At 39.9% G+C, this 19,292-nt stretch overlaps 1 protein-coding gene across 1 annotated transcript in view; it reads right to left on the reverse strand.

Annotated features, from left to right (window-relative positions):
• MAP3K2 (mitogen-activated protein kinase kinase kinase 2) overlaps positions 1–19,292 on the reverse strand; it is a 93,261-nt gene that overhangs the window by 30,256 nt on the left and 43,713 nt on the right. Inside the window, exons 4-9 of the mRNA XM_075001316.1 lie at positions 10,192–10,232; positions 7,100–7,199; positions 6,222–6,335; positions 5,102–5,201; positions 2,520–2,650; positions 1,066–1,145 (exon numbers count right to left, since the gene is read on the reverse strand). Coding sequence (XP_074857417.1) covers positions 1,066–1,145; positions 2,520–2,650; positions 5,102–5,201; positions 6,222–6,335; positions 7,100–7,199; positions 10,192–10,232 — 566 coding nt within the window. The remainder of the gene's footprint in view (positions 1–1,065; positions 1,146–2,519; positions 2,651–5,101; positions 5,202–6,221; positions 6,336–7,099; positions 7,200–10,191; positions 10,233–19,292) is intronic.

The raw sequence follows: 19,292 nt of genomic DNA on the forward strand, positions 1-19,292 counted from the left end.
ATGAAGGAACTGTGGGGTAGGGTTTCACAATGCACTTCTGCAACAGTTGATACCTGCCTATTGAGTGTGGCACCAATAAATTGACTTTGTGAGGCACACATGGTAGATGAGGATAGTAAAAAATCATATTAATAAATATGATTTTATCTCGTAGAGTAGACTTAGCACATGACTGTTCTGCCAGTCTAACTGGTTCAACATGGGAACAGCCACCTATTTCAAGTTGGTGGATCTGTAGCTGATGAAAGTGTATTAATAATTTTAATCAAGTATTTATTACCCCAAACCTCCCAGTTTCCAGAGTGGCACAAAGTTACAAAACCTAAGCAAATAAAAAACCAAGCCATAATAACAGTTGACTGTTTAGCTACTTGTTTCTCTTTTATACAATTTAGAACAGAAAATAGACTTTTTAAAAAAAAAAATCAGAAATAAAAACATCAGTTCATTTAGGAAACATTAAAATGTTGTTTTATGCACAATATTTAGTCATGTAGGTGGACCTGTAATGTTCACTACATTTGTGCCAACAATATATTCTTAGGTCTTGAATGGATCTTTAACTTCAGTGTAACTATCAACTTCCAATTTACATTTGACTGGTTGATTCACAATCTGTGCAGTAGACTTAAGCACAGTACTGGTAACTCATTAGCAAAATGGAAGCTTCTTGCAGATTATGCCAATATCTAATGTGTATGTTTAATGGAGCTGTTCATGGCTGTAGAATATATTCACTTCACAAACAAGACAACAGCGGCCAAATTTAAAATAAGTCTCTGCGTGCAATAAAAGCAGCAATAACAAATCAAATTAAATTGTATGCATCTTCAAAAACAACAGGCTGATGTGGTACTCTTTGCTTCTGTGCATCAGTAACCAATTAAATCCCCGTAAGTTATACTGCTCTTCATGTGCAAATGCAGGCATGCGTGTGTTTATGTGTGCACATATCTGAAAAAAACACACCTAGAAATTGTTTCTGATGGCCAGGTTACTATGTTCTACGGCAGACACTTTCATGCAATCTACTAGAAAGAACAGATGAATGTAAGTGGTTCTTACCCATCTAAAGGGCTGTCAAGTGAAGGACAGCTTCCTGAGCCAGAATTTTCAGGACTGCTCAAGGACAATGGATCTAGCATCTAGTAAGTAACAGTAAGAGTGATACTGAGACAATCTTTTTTATGGTTGATGATTCTTTATATCACATATAGCTCAAAATCCCAACATATTCATCATAAAAACCAACAGCTGTACTGGATGCAGGTGAAGTCGTATTGCATGGAGTCCTGTTTCTTGAAAAGCACTCTGCTGCCCATCTCCCACCTCACATGAGCACACTGTTTATATTTAGAAAATAGTAAATTCCAGAAGTTATCTTACAAGCAATGTACATAGTACACACACAGAGAGGTAGGTGCAACACCTACATTGCTTGGGCTATTTCAGGCTGAATTTTTTGGGAACTATGAGCAAAAAAAAATTAAGCTACTCAATAGCACTGACAATATTTCAGAAAAAATCTGTTTGTTTTTTAAAGGAACAGGTTCAGACTTTGAAGAAGAAACTTGAAATTAGAAAAAGATGGTCACAGGGTCAGAGATGTGCCTTTTGCCGCATCTCTGACAATCCAGGTTACATGCCTTTTTGAGTGGCTAGTCCAGAGAGGATAACAGTCTACTACTTCCGCCAACTAAGTGGTTTATTCGTATAGCATAAGTGGTAGAGGCATATGCTATTTAGCAGAAGGCCCTAGGTTTAAACACTAATGATGACTCATACAGGTAGTTGTTACAACCACATATATTTTTCTTACATTTTGAAGTCCACTTGCATGCAATCTTTGCTCTTGCTGCCAAGAATAATTCTCTGTGAGCACCAGTGTACTTAATTTCTGAGAGGTGTCAGCTGACTTTGTGCAGGCCAATGGTAATTATTTTTATAATGTACAGAAGTGGTCTGTATCTGATCAGCAGACTGGTAGGCAGCGTTATCCCGTGGACAGGGCCCTGCACCAATGATTAGGACTTAAGTTCTAGTCTCAGTTAAGAAACTGACTTGCTGTGCAACAAGGCACTTCAATACTTTGTCTCTGTTTTCTCTTGCACCCTCTGTTATCTACTTAGATTGTAAATTCTTCATAAGTACTGACTCTTACTGTTTGTACACACAACACTTACATCGAGGGGGTCCTGATCTCCAAAGGAGTAATGAGGCACTAACATGGTAAGACTAAATAATGGCCTATGTGTGAAAGAGCCTATGTATCCCACTTTAAATCTTCTGAGCTATTCGGATCCCAGACACTTTTCTATTGGTATCCACAGGATACTGATATTCACAGACCAGGAATTCTCAGGTTCTAATACTCAAGTCTTCTTCCCAACCATGTCTCCAAAGAATAGAATGCAATACACCTGCCAGAAGGTGATAGTCATGCTTATGATGTTTGCAGTACTCTGCTTTGTTAAACCATCATTTAATCAAATGGAAATAAAAAAAAAAAGCGTGTTTACTTGATCCATGCTTTCTGGAATGAACTCGCCTTCACTATTGATACTAGTGAAGGATCCGTTTCGTACCACCTGGTGCAGCTCATCTGGAATGTATCCTGGGGGAGGTGAACTTCTATCACGAGTGTTAGAACCTTTAAAAATACAAAGCAGTTTATTGAGAATGTTTTGCTTGTACCGGTAGTTAAAAACAATCCCTCCCACAAAGAAGTTTACCATGGTATTTTCTGTGTGTAAAGCATAAAGTTTGCTTCTATTTCTATGTATTTTAGTTTTTAAAAGCTGACTGCTGCTTTCATGGAGCCAGATGCTGAACTACCAACAGCCAGAGATTCAAAGAAAACCCAAAATAGGCACCATCAATTAATATTTTAATGTCCCCTCCTAAAATATTGTGTCATGAAAATTTTAAGTTGACTTTAAAGCATGTTAAGTGACAAAATTAAACCCACGTCCTGCTCAATGGAAGTGGTCTCTGCTTGTGTAAAGCAGCTTCCAGGATCAGAGCTGAAGACAACAAATTAAGAATCACTAAACATTTTGAACTAGGGCTGCTTAAGAAATTCAGTGTCTATACTGAAGGACAGAGAAAGTGTCTTGGGTACTTGAGTTTTCCGTAATCAAAATTATAAAGTTCCATTGTTTTCTATATCCAAGAACAACATCAGTGCAGTTTACTTAAGAGGATTTAACAGTGATTGCAAAGAACCCTCTATCACCACATCACTATGCTGAAGGCCTTGGGACTTTGGAGAGGGCTGCAAAGCAATTCTTTGGGATAAACCCAAATTAACCTACTCAGATTATCGAAAGTGTTTGAAAGAGATGAATCTTAAGGTGCTCCTCAGCTATCTGCTGCTACTTCCTTTCTCCCCAGAAACAAACTGATATCTTTAAAGGACAAACTTACTTTAAAAAAAAAAAAAAAAATCAAACCTCAAATCCTCTTTTACATGCCTCCCTGACAGAAAGTTAAAGACAGACATATGCTTCACAGGGCTCTCAGCCAGGTTTGATAACTTGCTCCTTCACAAACACTTCTAGACTTAGGCTTGACATTCTGCACTTCTGGAATTTTTGGTACGCTTAACACCATTAAAAGTGAGGCTATAAAATTCTAAACCTGTAATCTGGGAATTCTGACAATCTACATGTCTCTGTACAAAATCTGCCTTTGCCAAATTGCAATCTAATCCCATTGCACTGTGAATTTCACATTTAGAATGCCTCATTTTCCACTGCAGGAGGCAGACATATAATTCATTACTCCCTAGCACACCAGATGATTGGATTAAGATTTCATGAGCATGGAATATTTACGGATGAAAACTCTCATGGTTGTATTGAGAATCTCAAAGCTTTACTTAAAACCCCAGCTTCTGGGGTCTTATAAGTATGTGAGTATTGCAGCTTTCACTAAAAATAAAGTAACATTTTTCAACCACGACTGCAGAGAACAACCTGAAAACATGAACCCAAAAGACTTAAAATTAACTCAAAAATGTATTATTTTGAAAAATTTTAAGCCTCTAATTCTGTGGCCTGACTCATGATTTTAAATACTGCAATCAGCAATACTGAGTGTTGTGACTGAAAAAGCAGATTTCAGCTGCATCAAACTAGGTGTGACACTTACCTAACAGAGGCCTTTATATCATATTAATACTTGTATTTATAAATATGGTCACAGTTAAAAAAATTCAGAAAGATGTGTGACTATCCAATCCCAGAATAAACTAAGCAAGCATTTAATTAATCACCAACTACCTCCTTAACACAGAAGAGTTACAATGTCATGTTATTTTCTTTTCTTTGTAAAAGGGCTATATGCCCTTCAGAGATATGGTGACAATGTGCAGAATCAAAATCCCATTCACAATTAAACTGGATGAAGCAAATGTTACTTGTTCAATCAATTCTTTAGCAAGAGAATAAGTGAAACTGAGGAAGCCTCAATTAAATTCCACAAGTTAACCTCATAATTCAAACTGTGTATAGGAGAAAAAGTTAATTACTCTGATGCTAACACAGCTGCTTCTGTTAGAGTTACTTTAGAAGCATCCTGAACAATTTGAATTGGCAAACCATATTTAAAAGTGGAATCTTGCAGTCTGGAGAACGTACTGCCATTTAAAATAAATATGGCTTTGTTCGGAGACTGAATCCTGTGCTCAGTGAAGTCAAAAAGAGTACTGACGCTAACTTTAATGGAAGGAAAGGAAGAGGCTGTAAATGAACCAAAAAAAAAAAAATCTATAAATGAACATCAGAGAACAAAGAATTAATCTATTTGCTATAATCCCAAATCTAATTCTATTACAGGGACCTTTCAAATATGCATGACTTTTTCCCTTGTGTGCGTGTGCCCCTAAACATTTAGGCAAATTAAAAAAAGTAATCTTCAATTAAAGGTCTTTTATTTTAACAATTAAGACATCACCTGACTCCTTAGCCAGAATAAATTTCAGTAAAAGTAACATGGCAACAACCAATCAATCATGTTTAATACAGATACTCAAGTACAAGTGAAGGTAATTTAAAAGGAAAATTCAGACACTAAGTCACAGGAATATTAATCACTTCACCTATTACAGACAGCCTGTTCTTCCCATCTGACACTCCAAACACTGTATTATCCAAATCTTCTAGTGATGGAAGGGGTTCCATATTATTCAGTGTGGGAGCCTAGAAAGAAAAAGAAATATTTTATATATATAATATTATAATTATAATTATAAAAATATAATATATTTTTATATATATATATATATATATATATATATATATATATATAAACCAAGCTTAATTATGTAGTACTACAAGGAGAAGAAAAAAAATACACTGCAGTTCCAAAAGCTCTTTGTTAAGATAAATGTTTCCATGATATATATCCCTTTTTTATATTATAAGGAGAAGCAAAAGAAGCTGTTTTGCTTCAAAGTCCATATAGTCTATATGCTGTTTCAGTAGTTTAGTCAAACCTTCCACAACCAGGTTTTAAATTACACTGAAATAGCAACTTGTGCTTTTGATATAATTAGGATTTTCCTCACACTCGCAATTTTCAGATTATGTCAAAAATTCTTTTAGTTTATGAGATCTAATGTTTGGATTTCATCTTGAAAGAATCATTATATGGAAATTAGCACTTATAATGTGGTATAAATCAAATAATCAAATCAGAGCCTTACTGAGTTCACAGTGGGATATGCAACAAACCTGCTGCCTTCACTATTAACATTTTCTGTGACAAATGAATTTGAGCATTTATTTTTATTTAAAGAAATGACTGAAATGGTTATTTAAAAACAGTAAAAACAGACATTTCAAGTACTACTAGCCTCTGAAACTGCATGCCATGTCGGCGATATTACATCAGATTTTCCTTTTTAATAAATGCAAATTTTGCTGGTGTATGGAAAACAAAAACCCACACATGTACAGCGCAAGTCACACAGAGGAACAGAGTGAAGCTGACCAAATGTTAAATAACGTTATATTCATAAGTAAATAAACTGAGTAAACAGAAAAACATTCTCTAATCTGTAAGTAAACGTCGATGTTATATGTTAAACATTTTATATAGAATCAAAACAAAAAGCAGTCACGGCTCCTTCTCTGTTACTACTTTATACAGAAGTGTAATTTAAGCAGGCAACACCCCACTGAACTCTTTAATCTCACTAAATACACTAAATTAAATACCTGTGTATTTCCATGTATTACAAGCAATATCTTGAGGCTCTTCATGTGAACGCTACGATCAAGCAGTTCAACAGCTTTGTCCAAATCATCCTGTGTGGTTAATGGAATCACTAGCTACAGTGAGACAGGACGAATAGTCATGTTAATACAGAACAAAAGAGTTGGGTTGGAAGTTACATCCAATATTCGGTTCATTCGGAACTCCAAAACAATTTTTTAATCAATTCATGTAAAACATTCTTACAATGCACCACTGCCATGGCTCAGTCAGGAAAAAAAATGTTAAATTTGAATTACAACTGAAACTTTGCCTTCTAGACTAGAACAGTGTTTCCCAATTTTATTTGGCCACGGAATCTTTTTAAACTCAAAAGAATTTTGTAGAACCCCTAACAGTCATACATGGAGGTGAAAAAGTAGATCGCAAATAAGCAAGGATAACAATAAATGCTCAACAAGGTCATAAGATCAACATTTACTTTAACTGCACAAATTTAAAAACAAAAATCACATTTAACAGATTTAACAGTACAGGGATTTATGGTGGCATGTAACAGGCGATTGCACCATTGCCTGCCTGCATTAATAGCACTGAGTAGCGACATCATTGCCCCCACTCTCTGGCCAAGCTGGCATTATACAGGTGTACTTATGGCAAATACAAATGAAAATTGTTTGAAATAAGATTCATAAATGCTTAAATATTACTTATTATTTTTAAAATCACAAAATGTTACTGTACTGGGATTTTCTCGCAGAACCCTTATTTGGGGTTCTGCAAAACACCATCTGGGAAACACTGGGCTAGAGCTTTGCAAAGGGGGCATTGAATACAAAGTAACAATCATTTCAATGAGAAAATGAAGGCAGAAAATTACCTCGTTATTGCTGTAATGCAAGTCCATAGGCTGTCCAAAAGCAACTTTAGCTTTAGATGCAAGATCTTCTAGCTTGATAGGCCTGGGAAACTGCAGAATCCTGTAACACAAAAGTAATTTTTGGAGAATGTTTTCAGTATTTGAAAGGATCGCCGATTAATTAATTCATTCCCATGAGCTCCCTGTTATTACAGGATGGGGGGGAAAAAAGCAGTATACAAAATACCTGTTGTCTTTTTGAAACATCACTATGCAGAATAAACAAAAAAAAGCCTATTTTGGCCATAAAAATGATAGGAACACAGTTAATAGGCATAAAATTAGGCCCTGCTGTCAGTGTTTTAGTAACTTGCATATTGCTCCTTTCTGGTGAACAGTATGTTCTCTCTAACTTTTCCATCCATGGGCGGAATAAATTTTGTCATCTGTGCCGGTGGATGTTTCTCACCGATAGAAACACCTGCTTGTGGGAGGCTGTGGGCGCCCTCTTAATCAGCTGGGTGGCACCTGAATCTCTCCTGGGTGGCTGCCAAAGCACTCAGATTACAGGGAACACTACTGGTGAGCTTACACGGCACTAAATATTCCAGAATCCTGCTTCAAGTATTCCACAACAGGGGTTTCTGGTAAATTTCAATAACTTCTGTTTGACAGAACTCAGCAGAGCAGGGGAGGCAGCTAACACTGAGGCCTGAGCTACATTTCATTATACCTGTACCACTGAGGGGCCTGAAATCCACACCCCTAGCAAAGCAGTTATACAGAATGTAACCCCTCCCACCTCCATGTAGACAGTTTAAAGATGGTTTGAGAGCTTCTCCCCCTAGTATAGCCACCAGCTCTTGCAGAGATTGAATTATTAAGCGAGTGACAGATGATCTGCAGTTGCACTGACATGAATTGCTAGTGTCCACCCAGTCCTAAGAAAAACAGGATGGAAGCTAGGAAGGGGCTGACCAACACAGGAGTTACAGTAACATTACCACCTTCATTTTGGATAACAAAAATTTTCTAGAATCAGGAGTGCAGTTTAAAAATACCAACCACTGCCTTTTTGAAAGATGGGATATACTTTAACTGTTGAGACCATCAACATTCAGTTCTTCTTAGCGTAAAATTCCCTTACATTTCTAAAATGTGGCTTATAAACTCTCACTGAAGATTTCCCATTAGCTGAAAACTACCACAATTAAAGGATCCTAAACGTGTGCCACTCTCACAGCTTCCGTTACACCTAAATATCTTTCATGCAGAGGCTAGCAAATTGTTTCAGCAGAAATGGAACAAATTTCTGTTGAATGGCCTCCCTCTTTTAAATTACTGATGCAGATACAAACCACAAATCCTAATGAAAATTCTACTCCAATTTTATTGATATTGCACTGGAAAATTAACAATTGCCAATAGCCCCTTTTATTTGTGTGTTCATTAACCAATATACCAGTAACAATAGTGGTTTTGATGGGAGAAAAGAACAGAAGCTAGATCATTAAAAAAAGTGTCTCTTCTTTCTCGCCTTAATCAATTATGCATTCAGAAAGCTTGGAACTTCACCTACTACAATAGTCCCTTGGGATATGGGAGGGCTGTGTTCCATGCAACCCTTGCATATCCCAAATTTTGAGTAAGTCAAGGGGCACTTGGGCGGTGAGTTAGGGCTGAGGAGTTAAGCCTGGGGTGGGGTAGGGCTGAAGGGGAGGCAGGAGAGTGGAGTTGAGCCAGGACGTGCGCAGTTTGGAGCAGGGGACTGAGAGCCCCGTACATGGGTTGGGGCTGAGCTGGGGCCACAGGGGATGGTGGGGAATTATGAGGCAAGGTGGTTTTAGCTCCCCTAGCTACATGCAGCTACTGTCTGGTGACCAGTAGCACAGGCCTTTGTGTGTGGGGGTTTTTTTTTAAAAAAGGAAAAGAGAACTATTGCGTTTGCTATTGTTAAAAATGGAGCTCTCTTTCATTATCACTGGTTACACAGTTCTGTGGATCCACTCAATGTGCAGCAGCAGTCAAAAAAGCTAACAAAATGTTGGGAATCATTAAGAAAGGAATAGATAATAAGAGAAAATGTCATATTACCTCTATATAAATGCATGGTATGTCCACATCTGGAATACTGTGTGCAAATGTGGCTGTCCCATCTCAAAAAAATATATTTTGGAATTGGAAAAGGTTCAGAAAAGAGCAACAAAAATGATTAAGGGTATGGAATGTCTGCCATATGAGGAGAGGTTAATAAGACTGGGACTTTTTAAGCTTGGAGAAAAGACTATTAAGGAGGGATATGATAGAGGTATATAAAATCATGACTGGTGTGCAGAACGTAAATAAAGGAAATGTTATTTACTCCTTCTCACAACACAAGAACTTGGGGTCACCAAATGAAATGGATAGGCAGCAGGTTTAATACAAACAATAGGAAATATTTTTTCATACACTGCCCAGTTAACCTGTGGAACTCCTTGCCAGTGGATGTTGTGAAGAGCAATCCTATGGCAGAGTTTAAAAAAGAACTAGATAAATTAATGGCAGATAGGTCCATCAATGGCTATTAGCCAGGATTGGCAAGGAAGGTGTTCCTAGCCTCTGTTTGCCAGAGGCTGGACATGGGAAACAGGGAACTCATCACCTGATGATTACCTGTTTTGTTCATTCCCTCTGGGGCACCTGGCATTGGCCACTGTCAGAAGACAGAATACTGGGCTTGACAGACCTATGATCTGACCCAGTATTGCTGTTCTTATGTTCTTGACACTTCAAGCCCACAAATATGAAAATAAAGGTCCTTGCTCTAAAGAGCTCATAATTTACACAACAAATACGACCAGAACATGAAGGGTTGTGGTTTTTGTTTATTTTACTTTTAGTGTATTTTCAACAGTTCAATTGATGACCATCTCTGCAGGAAGGCCTAGGGAAAGGGTGGGCAATAATTTGATGGAAGCCATTCCAAGAATCTGTAAAGTAGTCAAGGGCTGCACTCTTCCATGATATCAATGGAGAAGGTATGGAGTCTAGCAGCATTAACAGGGAAATAGCAATAAAATCCATAAAACAACAGAAATGTATTAAAATAATTTTATCTTCTCCTGCCTTACCTTTTTTCACCTCGGTGTTCAAATTTGACTCTAACATCATTCTGTAATGAAAAATGAATTATACATATAAAAAGCCATAATAGCAACCAGTATAAATTATTAGTGTTGGTGACAATTCCTTACTCAAAAAACCCCCATGAAAATGCATTTAATATTATCAGACATTTTGTCTAATTTTTCAAGGGCCCATAACATTTATTTATACTCTCTTCTGGCTTACTGAACATTCTGGCAGAAACCAACACAGACAAACGGAAGACAGTTTCTTCTGCTAAGATATTCCAGAAATCCACAAAGATCAAAAGGATGGTTTTGGAGTAAACTAAATGTGTGAGAGAAAAAAACATGCTAATTACCAACAGCATGATAGTGATATCAACATTAGTGATGTCTAATTAAATATGAAATTGATAACCAAGCAAAAACAAGAGAGAATTTCCCGGACATAAAGATTGGTTCCCACTCAAGTAGTCTCTAAGATTACACACAGTTATGCTCTTCTCCTCTTTTAGTGTCCTGTACATTCAGGCTCCTAACTGAAGCACCTAGTGTTACAGATAAAAGGATACAAAAAAATAGTCTCCACACACTTTATGTTGCATAAACTTTCCCCTTTTCACAACTGTTAACTATCCAGACCTTTCATCTTCAGAGGTGAACAATTTAGCAGCTCTTTGAACCTCCTAGAGGCACACAGAAGCTCTTATTCTCCCTTCTCTACAGTGGGAAGTTTCCTCTATTCCCCAGTAGCAGTGCCTGTGCACTGCACAAAGTGCCCAGACAGTGAATGAGGGATTGGTCATTTCACAAAGTACACAGGAAAGAAGCTCTTTCTTGCAGATCCCTCCTGCAAACCATCTAATGTACATGGCACTGAATATTCTGATGGTATCCAGCTAATAATTCCCATCTATGACATTCTCTAGCACTATTACCCATTTTTGCTAGCCAGCAGCAGTGATGTAAAAGAGGACTGTGTTGTCATGCACACATGCAAGGGGGCAGAAGGACAACTGTGTAGGCACCCTTAATGTTTGATATTTCCTCACTTTTCTGCATTTCTGGAAGATTTAATGTTGTTTAAACAGTTTTTGTGGTTGAGCTTCCTAAGTCTTAAATAAGTGACAAAAATTATATAGTGTGGAACTATTTGTAAGATGGCACTAGAAATATTACACACACTATGAATTGAATGAGGCTGGCTGTCGGCATCTGTATTTCCTAAACACGAGTGATGTACATTAATTGTTAGTATTGACTTCCATAGCAGACAATTATCTTGCTGAGGATCAACATCAACCTAACAGGCCTATAATGCCCCGCCCCCCTTTAAAAAAAAAATCTGGCACACCACTAGTTTTCTTTTGCTTTTCTGGAACTTTGCCAGAACTCCAAGCCTTACTGAAAAATCAGCACAAATGGGCCTCATGAGCTCTTCAGCCAGATCTTTTAAAATTCTTGAATGTCAGATATTTGGACATTCTGATTTGAAAATGGTTTGCTTTAACACCCTCCAAAGATATCAGTGGATTGGAAAGTATTACTACATGATGAGACCACGTCATCTGTTGTTTTCGAAATGAGCAGAAATAGTTATAAAACATTTGGATTTTTTTTCCTGCATTATTGACAATTCTACCATTTTCATCTACTAATGGACCAATACCACTGTCAGGATTATTTTTGTTTCTTTTATATTTTTAAAAACCTTTTTTGTCTTTAATATAAAAATCACACACACAGCTTCCTTAATTTCCCCTACAAACAGAGCCATGTTTTTTAATCAGCACAGCCTACTTCCTTGGTTATGACTCTGGGCAACTATTAAGGTGTTAAATGATTCCCAGTAATCATTCAATTTTTTTCCCCAATTAAATTCTTCCTCCCAGTTGATTTGGCTCATAATTGTTTTCACTGTTGTCAAACTGGTTTGGACTGACTTCTGCTTGCATTTTATAGATAAATTAAATCAAAGCTACCGCTGATTTTTAATTCTGTACACAGTTCCTCTTTATCTATTACGACAAAGTAGAATAAAGAATTACCCTCATATTTGCTGCAACATCTTTTTTAGTAGGAAAAAGTTTTTTAGGAAACTGTCATCTATAATGTTAGGACTTACAATGCTGTTTTTTTTTTTTAATTCTGGCAGCATGAGAACAACAGCACTTCATTCAAACTGAAGTCCCACATGATCACACAGCTCTTTTCCCTACACACAGTAAGTAGGTGCATAAGGAGGTCACTGTCGTCTTCTGTAGTGTGATTGGGAAGTCTGTAGCAGCAACTAGTACACCATCTTGTGCTTTCTCCGGTAGGACACTGATCCTTAAGAACTCCGGTCATTTTCTTCCAAGCTATCAGTGACTCAGAAACAAATACTATCATTTATGACAGAAGGCCACTCCTCCTCCACTTTTGCCCATTCAGTCCTTCCTGCATCGGAATGCCCATTGCTTTTAACATTCCAAAATTGAATGAATTAAGGTTCCTCTGACAACTAAAATCACATTTATGTTTATAAATAGAGAATTCCAACCCCAGTTCCTCATTTGTTCCAAGTTGAAGACCTAGGCTTTCAATCCCCCCCGCCCTTCTTCCAAATCTCATCTCATCTATGTCCCATAACCACTTTTGAGGGTCGTTTGGGCACCGCAGATGACTTCCTGATCGACTCACTCCACCTCATCCTGTCCTGTGCAGCTCTCTGTGACTCGCTCACATTCAAGTTTGTCCACTCTTTGATGTTACCTTCCCATCTCTTCTTTTACCTGCCTTTCCTTCTACCACCAGGTACTGTGCCTTGCAAGATGGTCTTTGAAAGGCCTGAGCTGATGACGTGGCCGTACCATCTGAGCTTGCGCTTCTGCACCACAGTGAGCAGGTCATCGTGTGGGCCTATGACATGCCTGATCCTGTGTCGTACTTCTTCGTTCGTGACATGCTCGATATAAGAGATGCCCAAAAGCCTCCTATAGCATCTCATCTCCATGCTTTGGATCTTTTTCTCCAGTTCTGCTGTAAGGGTCCACGTTTCGCAAGCGTACAAGAACACTGAGATGACCAGTGAGCGCATCAATCTTACTTTCGATCTCAGACTGATGTTCTTGTCCCTCCAGATGGGTCTAAGTTTTGTAAGCACTGCTGTTTGCGCTGTTCTGGAGAGGACTTCTGGTCTGGACCCCTCATCTGACACGATTGCACCGACGTACTTGAAGCTGGACACACATTGAAGAGCTTGTCCATTCACCATTATATCCCTACTGATGCCATTGGTGTTATTGGTCATCAGTTTTGTCTTTTCTGCATTTATCTCTATTCCATAGGCTTTTGAGGTGGTATCCAGCTGTTCTACCAACCTGGCAAGTTCCTCTTCTCCTCCAGCTAATCCGTCTATACCATCAGCGAAGTGAAGGCTGGTGATGATTCTACCCGCTATGCTGACAGTTCCTTCATGGTCTTCCAAGGCGTCAATCATGATGCGCTCCAGAAAGATGTTGAAAAGCATGGGGGAGAGCAGACAACCCTGACAGATGCCCACTGTCGTTCTGAACCAGCTTCCAATGGTACCGTTGTGGAAAACTGCACTGGTGGCATTGTCATACAGGTGTTCAACAACGCGGACAAGGTTGGGACTGATGATGTACTTTCTCATCGTGGCCCATAATGCTGCCTGCCAAACTCTGTCAAAGGCCTTTTTAAAGTCCACAAAAACATGGTACAGGTGCTGTTGGTGCTGCAGATTTCTCGCAGAGAATTCTCAGGTTGAATATTTGTTCGGTGGAACTCCGCCCTGCCCTAAAGCCAGCTTCTTCCTCAGCAATAATCATCTCAGTTTGGGGCTTCAACCTGTTCAATATTACTTTCAGTAAAACTTTACTTGGATAGCTAATGAGGCTTATCGTATGATAGTTTCGGCACTGTTGGAGGTTGCCCTTTTTGGGAAGTGCAATCACTAGTGACTGGGTCCATGATGTAGGCCATTTTCCCGTCTGCCAGATCTTATTGCATATGTTGGTAAGGGCACTGATCATGGCTTCTCCCCCTGCTTGTATCAATTCTGCTGGGATATTGTCCACCCCAGCTGACTTTCCTGATGGTCTTGTTGATTTCTCTGTATTTCTCAGTCCCACCAGCTTCACCTTTCTTCTTTTTCAGTTCTCGCCGTTTGTCACAGAGGTCAAGCAGATCAGCCCAACTTAAATGTATACCCCAAATAAAAAAACACAGTAAGACCCCTAACAAAGAACCACCATGGCTTAACAGCCATGTTAAAAAGGCAGTGAGAGAAAAGGGCAGCTTTTAAAAAGTGGAAGTCAAATCCTAGTGAGGAAAATAGGAAGGAACATAAACACTCCCAAATTAAGTGTCATAACGTAGTAAGAAAAGACAAAAAAAGATTTTGAGGAACAGCTAGCCAAAAATTCAAAAAATGATAGTAAAATGTTTTTTAAATACATTAGAAGCAGGAAGCCCGCTAAAGAAGCAGTGGGGCCCTTGGACGATACAGATATAAAAGGAGCGATCAAGGAAGACAGAGCCATTGCAGAGCAATTAAATGATTTCTTTGCTTCAGTCTTCACGGCTGAGGATGTTAAAGAGGTTCCTAAATCTGAGCCAATCTTTTTAGGTGACAAATCTGAGGAACTCTCCCAGATTGAAGTGACATTAGAGGAGGTTTTGGAGTTAATTGATAAGCTGAATAGTAACAAGTCTCCAGGACCAGACGGTATTCACCCAAGGGTTCTGAAAGAACTCAAATGTGAAATTGCGCAGTTATTAACAGTGGTTTGTAACCTATCCTTTAAATCCACTTCAGTACCCAATGACTGGAAGACGGCCAATATAACACCAATATTTAAAAAAGGCTCCAGAGGAGACCCTGGCAATTATAGACCGATAAGTCTAACATCAGTACCAGGCAAATTAGTAGAAACACTAGTAAAGAATAAAATTGCAAGGCACGTAGAAGAGCACGAATTGTTGGGCAAAAGTCAGCATGGTTTCTGCAGAGGGAAGTCATGTCTAACTAATCTATAAGAATTCTTTGAAGGGGTTAATAAACATGCGGACAAGGGGCACCCAGTGGACATAATATACCTAGATTTCCAGAAAGCCTTTGACACGGTCCCACACCAAAGGCTTTTATGTAAATTAGGCGGTCATGGGATAGGAGGAAAGATCCTTCATGGATCGGGAATTGGTTAAAAGACAGAAAACAAAGGGTTGGAATAAATGGTAAATTTTCACAATGGAGGGGGGTAACTAGTGGTGTTCCCCAGGGGTCAGTCCTGGGACCGATCCTGTTCAACTTGTTCATCAATGATCTAGAAAATGAGGTAAGCAGTGAGGTGGCAAAGTTTGCAGATGACACCAAGTTATTCAGGACAGTCAAAACCAAAAGGGATTGTGAAGAACTACAAAAAGATCTCAGCAAACTGAGTGATTGGGTAGCAAAATGGCAAATGAAATTTAATGTGGGTAAGTGTAAGGTAATGTACATTGGAAAAAATAACCCAAATTACACGTACAACATGATGGGGTCAAATTTAGCTACGACAGATCAGGAAAGGGATCTTGGAGTTATAGTGGATAGTTCTCTGAAGACATCCACGCAGTGTGCAGCGGCAGTTAGTAAAGCAAATAGGATGTTAGGAATTATTAAAAAAGGGATAGATAATAAGACAAAAGATATCATACTTCCCCTATATAAAACTATGGTACGCCCACATCTTGAGTACTGCGTGCAGATGTGGTCTCCTCACCTCAAAAAAGATATATTGGCATTAGAAAAGGTTCAGAAAAGGGCAACTAAGATGATTAGGGGTTTGGAACGGGTCCCATATGGGGAGAGGCTAGAGAGACTGGGACTTTTCAGTCTGGAAAAGAGGCGATTGAGGGGTGATATGATAGAGGTATATAAAATCATGAATGGTGTGGAGAAAGTGAACATAGAAAAATTATTTACCTTTTCCCATAATACAAGAACTAAGGGACACCAAATGAAATTGATGGGTAGTAGGTTCAAAACTAATAAAAGGAAATTTTTCTTCACACAGCGCACAGTCAACCTGTGGAACTCCTTGCCGGACGAGGCTGTGAAGGCCAGCACCCTATTAGGGTTTAAAAAAAGAGCTCGATAAATATTTGCAGGTTAGGTCCATAAATGGCTATTAGCCAGGGGTAAAGTATGGTGCCCTAGCCTTCAGTACAAGGGCAGGAGATGGATGGCAGGAGATAAATCACTTGATCATTGTCTTCTGTTCTCCTTCTCTGGGGCACCTGGCATTGGCCACTGTCGGCAGACGGGATACTGGGCTGGATGGACCTTTGGTCTGACCCAGTATGGCCGTTCTTATGTTCCAGCAGTAACCCAAGGTTTCTTCTTTGGGCGGTGTTTGCCAAGAATCTCAGTAGCTGTTTCTACTACTGCTGTATTAAAGATGTAGGCCATTATGTCCTCATCTGCTTCTTCAGCACCAAGGATGAGCAGTGGTGCTAGTCTCCCTCCTATTTTTACTTGGAAGGCTTCTGCCACCTCAGGATCTTTGAGTTTTGCAAGGTCAAACTTGATTCTTGTGTGCCTTGATTTTAAGATCTTCTGCAAGCACAGGCGGAATGACATCATCACTAGATCATGATCACTTCCAACATCCGCTCCCGGAAAACTGCGTGTCTTTGCAATGTTAACGCTTGTTCGGAAGCGCTTCTTGACCAAGATGTAATCAATCTGACTGTGATGGTCTCCACTGGGGCGGTGCCAAGTCCATCATCTGGACGCCTTGTGAGGGCTGAATGTGATTAGCCAGCATGAAGTCGTTATAGCTGGCAAACTCCAGAAGTCTAAGGCATCTGTCGTTAGTTTCAGTGTTGCAGTATGGCCCACATGTTCCTTTCCAGTTACTATATGCATCCGCTCCAACTTTTGCAAATACCTTCTTCCAAATACTGAGGCTAAAATAGAAGAATACATTGACAAATGCACACATTCAAATATCTTGACAGACCATCAATTCAGGGCCCAATCTATTTAAATTCCATCGGATTACTCTGACAAGTGATGGTATTCTCATGGCCTTCTACAGAATGCACAGAAAGTGACCTGCCATACAAAATATGAAAAACTGAGGTATATGGCTTTTTTATGAAACTTACAAAAGACCTGACATTTTTTTTAAATATGAAATTTGACTATTCTAAGAAAAATATCCTTCCCCACATCCAACAGTACAGATGTATTGATCTCTTTGGGGGGCGGGGGGGAGAGAGCCCACAATCTCCACTAGTTCTCTAGCTGTCCAATGAAGTCTTTGAGAACAGCAAAGTTCACAAGATTTAGTATTTCTAAAACAAACAAAAAAATTTTCCTAGCTTCCTTATATATTTTTCTCCAGTGTAGACATCCTTTAAATCTACCATTTCAGAGCCTGGATAGTCCAATTCAGTTGTACCTTACTAAATTCAGTCTAAGGAAACAACTCAAAGAGGATGGCAGCAAACCTTACTGTTAATATCAATACCCTAAAAAAGTCAGCAAAAAAGACTGATCCAAACAAAACATGATCACAACAATTACTCTAATTCACAGACTATTGGTCTTCAAAAATTCAGTTCGTAAGTAGAAAGGAGATACGTTACCTTTACCTGACATATTTAGTGTTCAGGTGTTTATGGAGTATGTCCTGTAACATTACTCGTCACTTTTGCAACTACAAGCAAACCCCCCGTTATCCGACCCCCAGTTAACCAACATTCTGCTTTATCCGACATTGCCTAAGGCAGTGTTCGATGAAACAGAATGTTTGATAACTGGGGGTTGGATAATCTCCCCCAGCAAACCACAGCTGGCAGCACACCTTGACCAGCCAGCACAGGGGCCAGTAGTGGCTCCCTGCCTGAGTCAGGGGTGGCAGTGGGGCAGCTGGCAGCCCGCTGGGGCTCTGCGCCCTGGAGCCGGCAGCTGTCCAACCAGGAAGTCAGCTCCAGGGAACCAGCCAAGGGCAGCCAGCAGCCTGCCCCAAGCCCGGTGGCAGCTCCCCACCATGGGCCCACCAGCAGCTAACCATCAGGGAGGTGGATCCAGGAACCTGGCCCAGGGGAACTGGGGACCTACACCACAGGGCTGGCAGTGGCTCAGGACTAGCGGGGGCTCTGCACCCCGGGGCCAGAGGGGGCTGCCTGCCTAGAAATTCATGCCCCGGCCACTAGGGCTCTTTTTCCTAAGGGCTGGCTGTGGCTCTGGCCTGGGAGCAGCTGGGTTTCAGCTCCTTAGGACCAGTGGAGGCTATCCACCTGGGGAGCTAGCCCCGGGGAGCTGCTCTGCAGCCGTAGGCATCCCACAACCTGCCACAAGGAGCCAACCGCCATCGTTTCAAAAGGGGGTCCAGGCAGCCCCCATATCTGGCCTCACCCTCCAGTACTCCCCCATCCACCCCTGCTTATCTGACATTTTCAGGTAGCCAACCATCGGTCAGTCCTGATTTAGTTGGATAATCGGGGTTTTACTGTAATTTCAAAAATATGCAGCACCCACAGGGGAATAAAATCTCTCAGGCTATGTCTCCACTATAGCGACCTGTCAGCAGAAGTTACTGTCAGAAGAGATGTTCCGGCAAAACTTCTGTCAAATAGATCATGTCCACACACAAAAGCGGATTGAAAGAGCAATCCACTCTGCTGACAGAGTGATCAGACTGCCCTGTTGCTCTCTCAACAGAAGAGTCAACTGAAAGATAAGCAAAGATGGCTGCCTGGTGAACTGGAAGCCCTGTCTGTCAAGAGAGGACCCCGGAGTATCCACACAGCTTTTCTGTCAACTGACACTGTTGACAAAGGTATTATTCCACAACACGGAGAGGCAGAATGCTATCAGCAGAAGTGCTGAGTTTTGTCAACAGGCTGTTGACAAAACGCATTGTGCGTGTAGAGTCTCCACGAGTTTTGTTGACAAAAGCCGGGTTTTGCCAACTAAACTGTCAGTGTAGACATAGCCTCATTTAACACTATCTTTGAACTTGGAATTCGGAAATTACAGAAATCACAGTATGATGCACACTAGTGTTTCTTAAACTGTGTTCTGTCAACCACTTGTAGATGTGCCA

The sequence above is a fragment of the Carettochelys insculpta genome, chromosome 8 (assembly GCF_033958435.1).
Source record: "Carettochelys insculpta isolate YL-2023 chromosome 8, ASM3395843v1, whole genome shotgun sequence".
Classification (NCBI taxonomy): Eukaryota; Metazoa; Chordata; order Testudines; family Carettochelyidae; genus Carettochelys; species Carettochelys insculpta.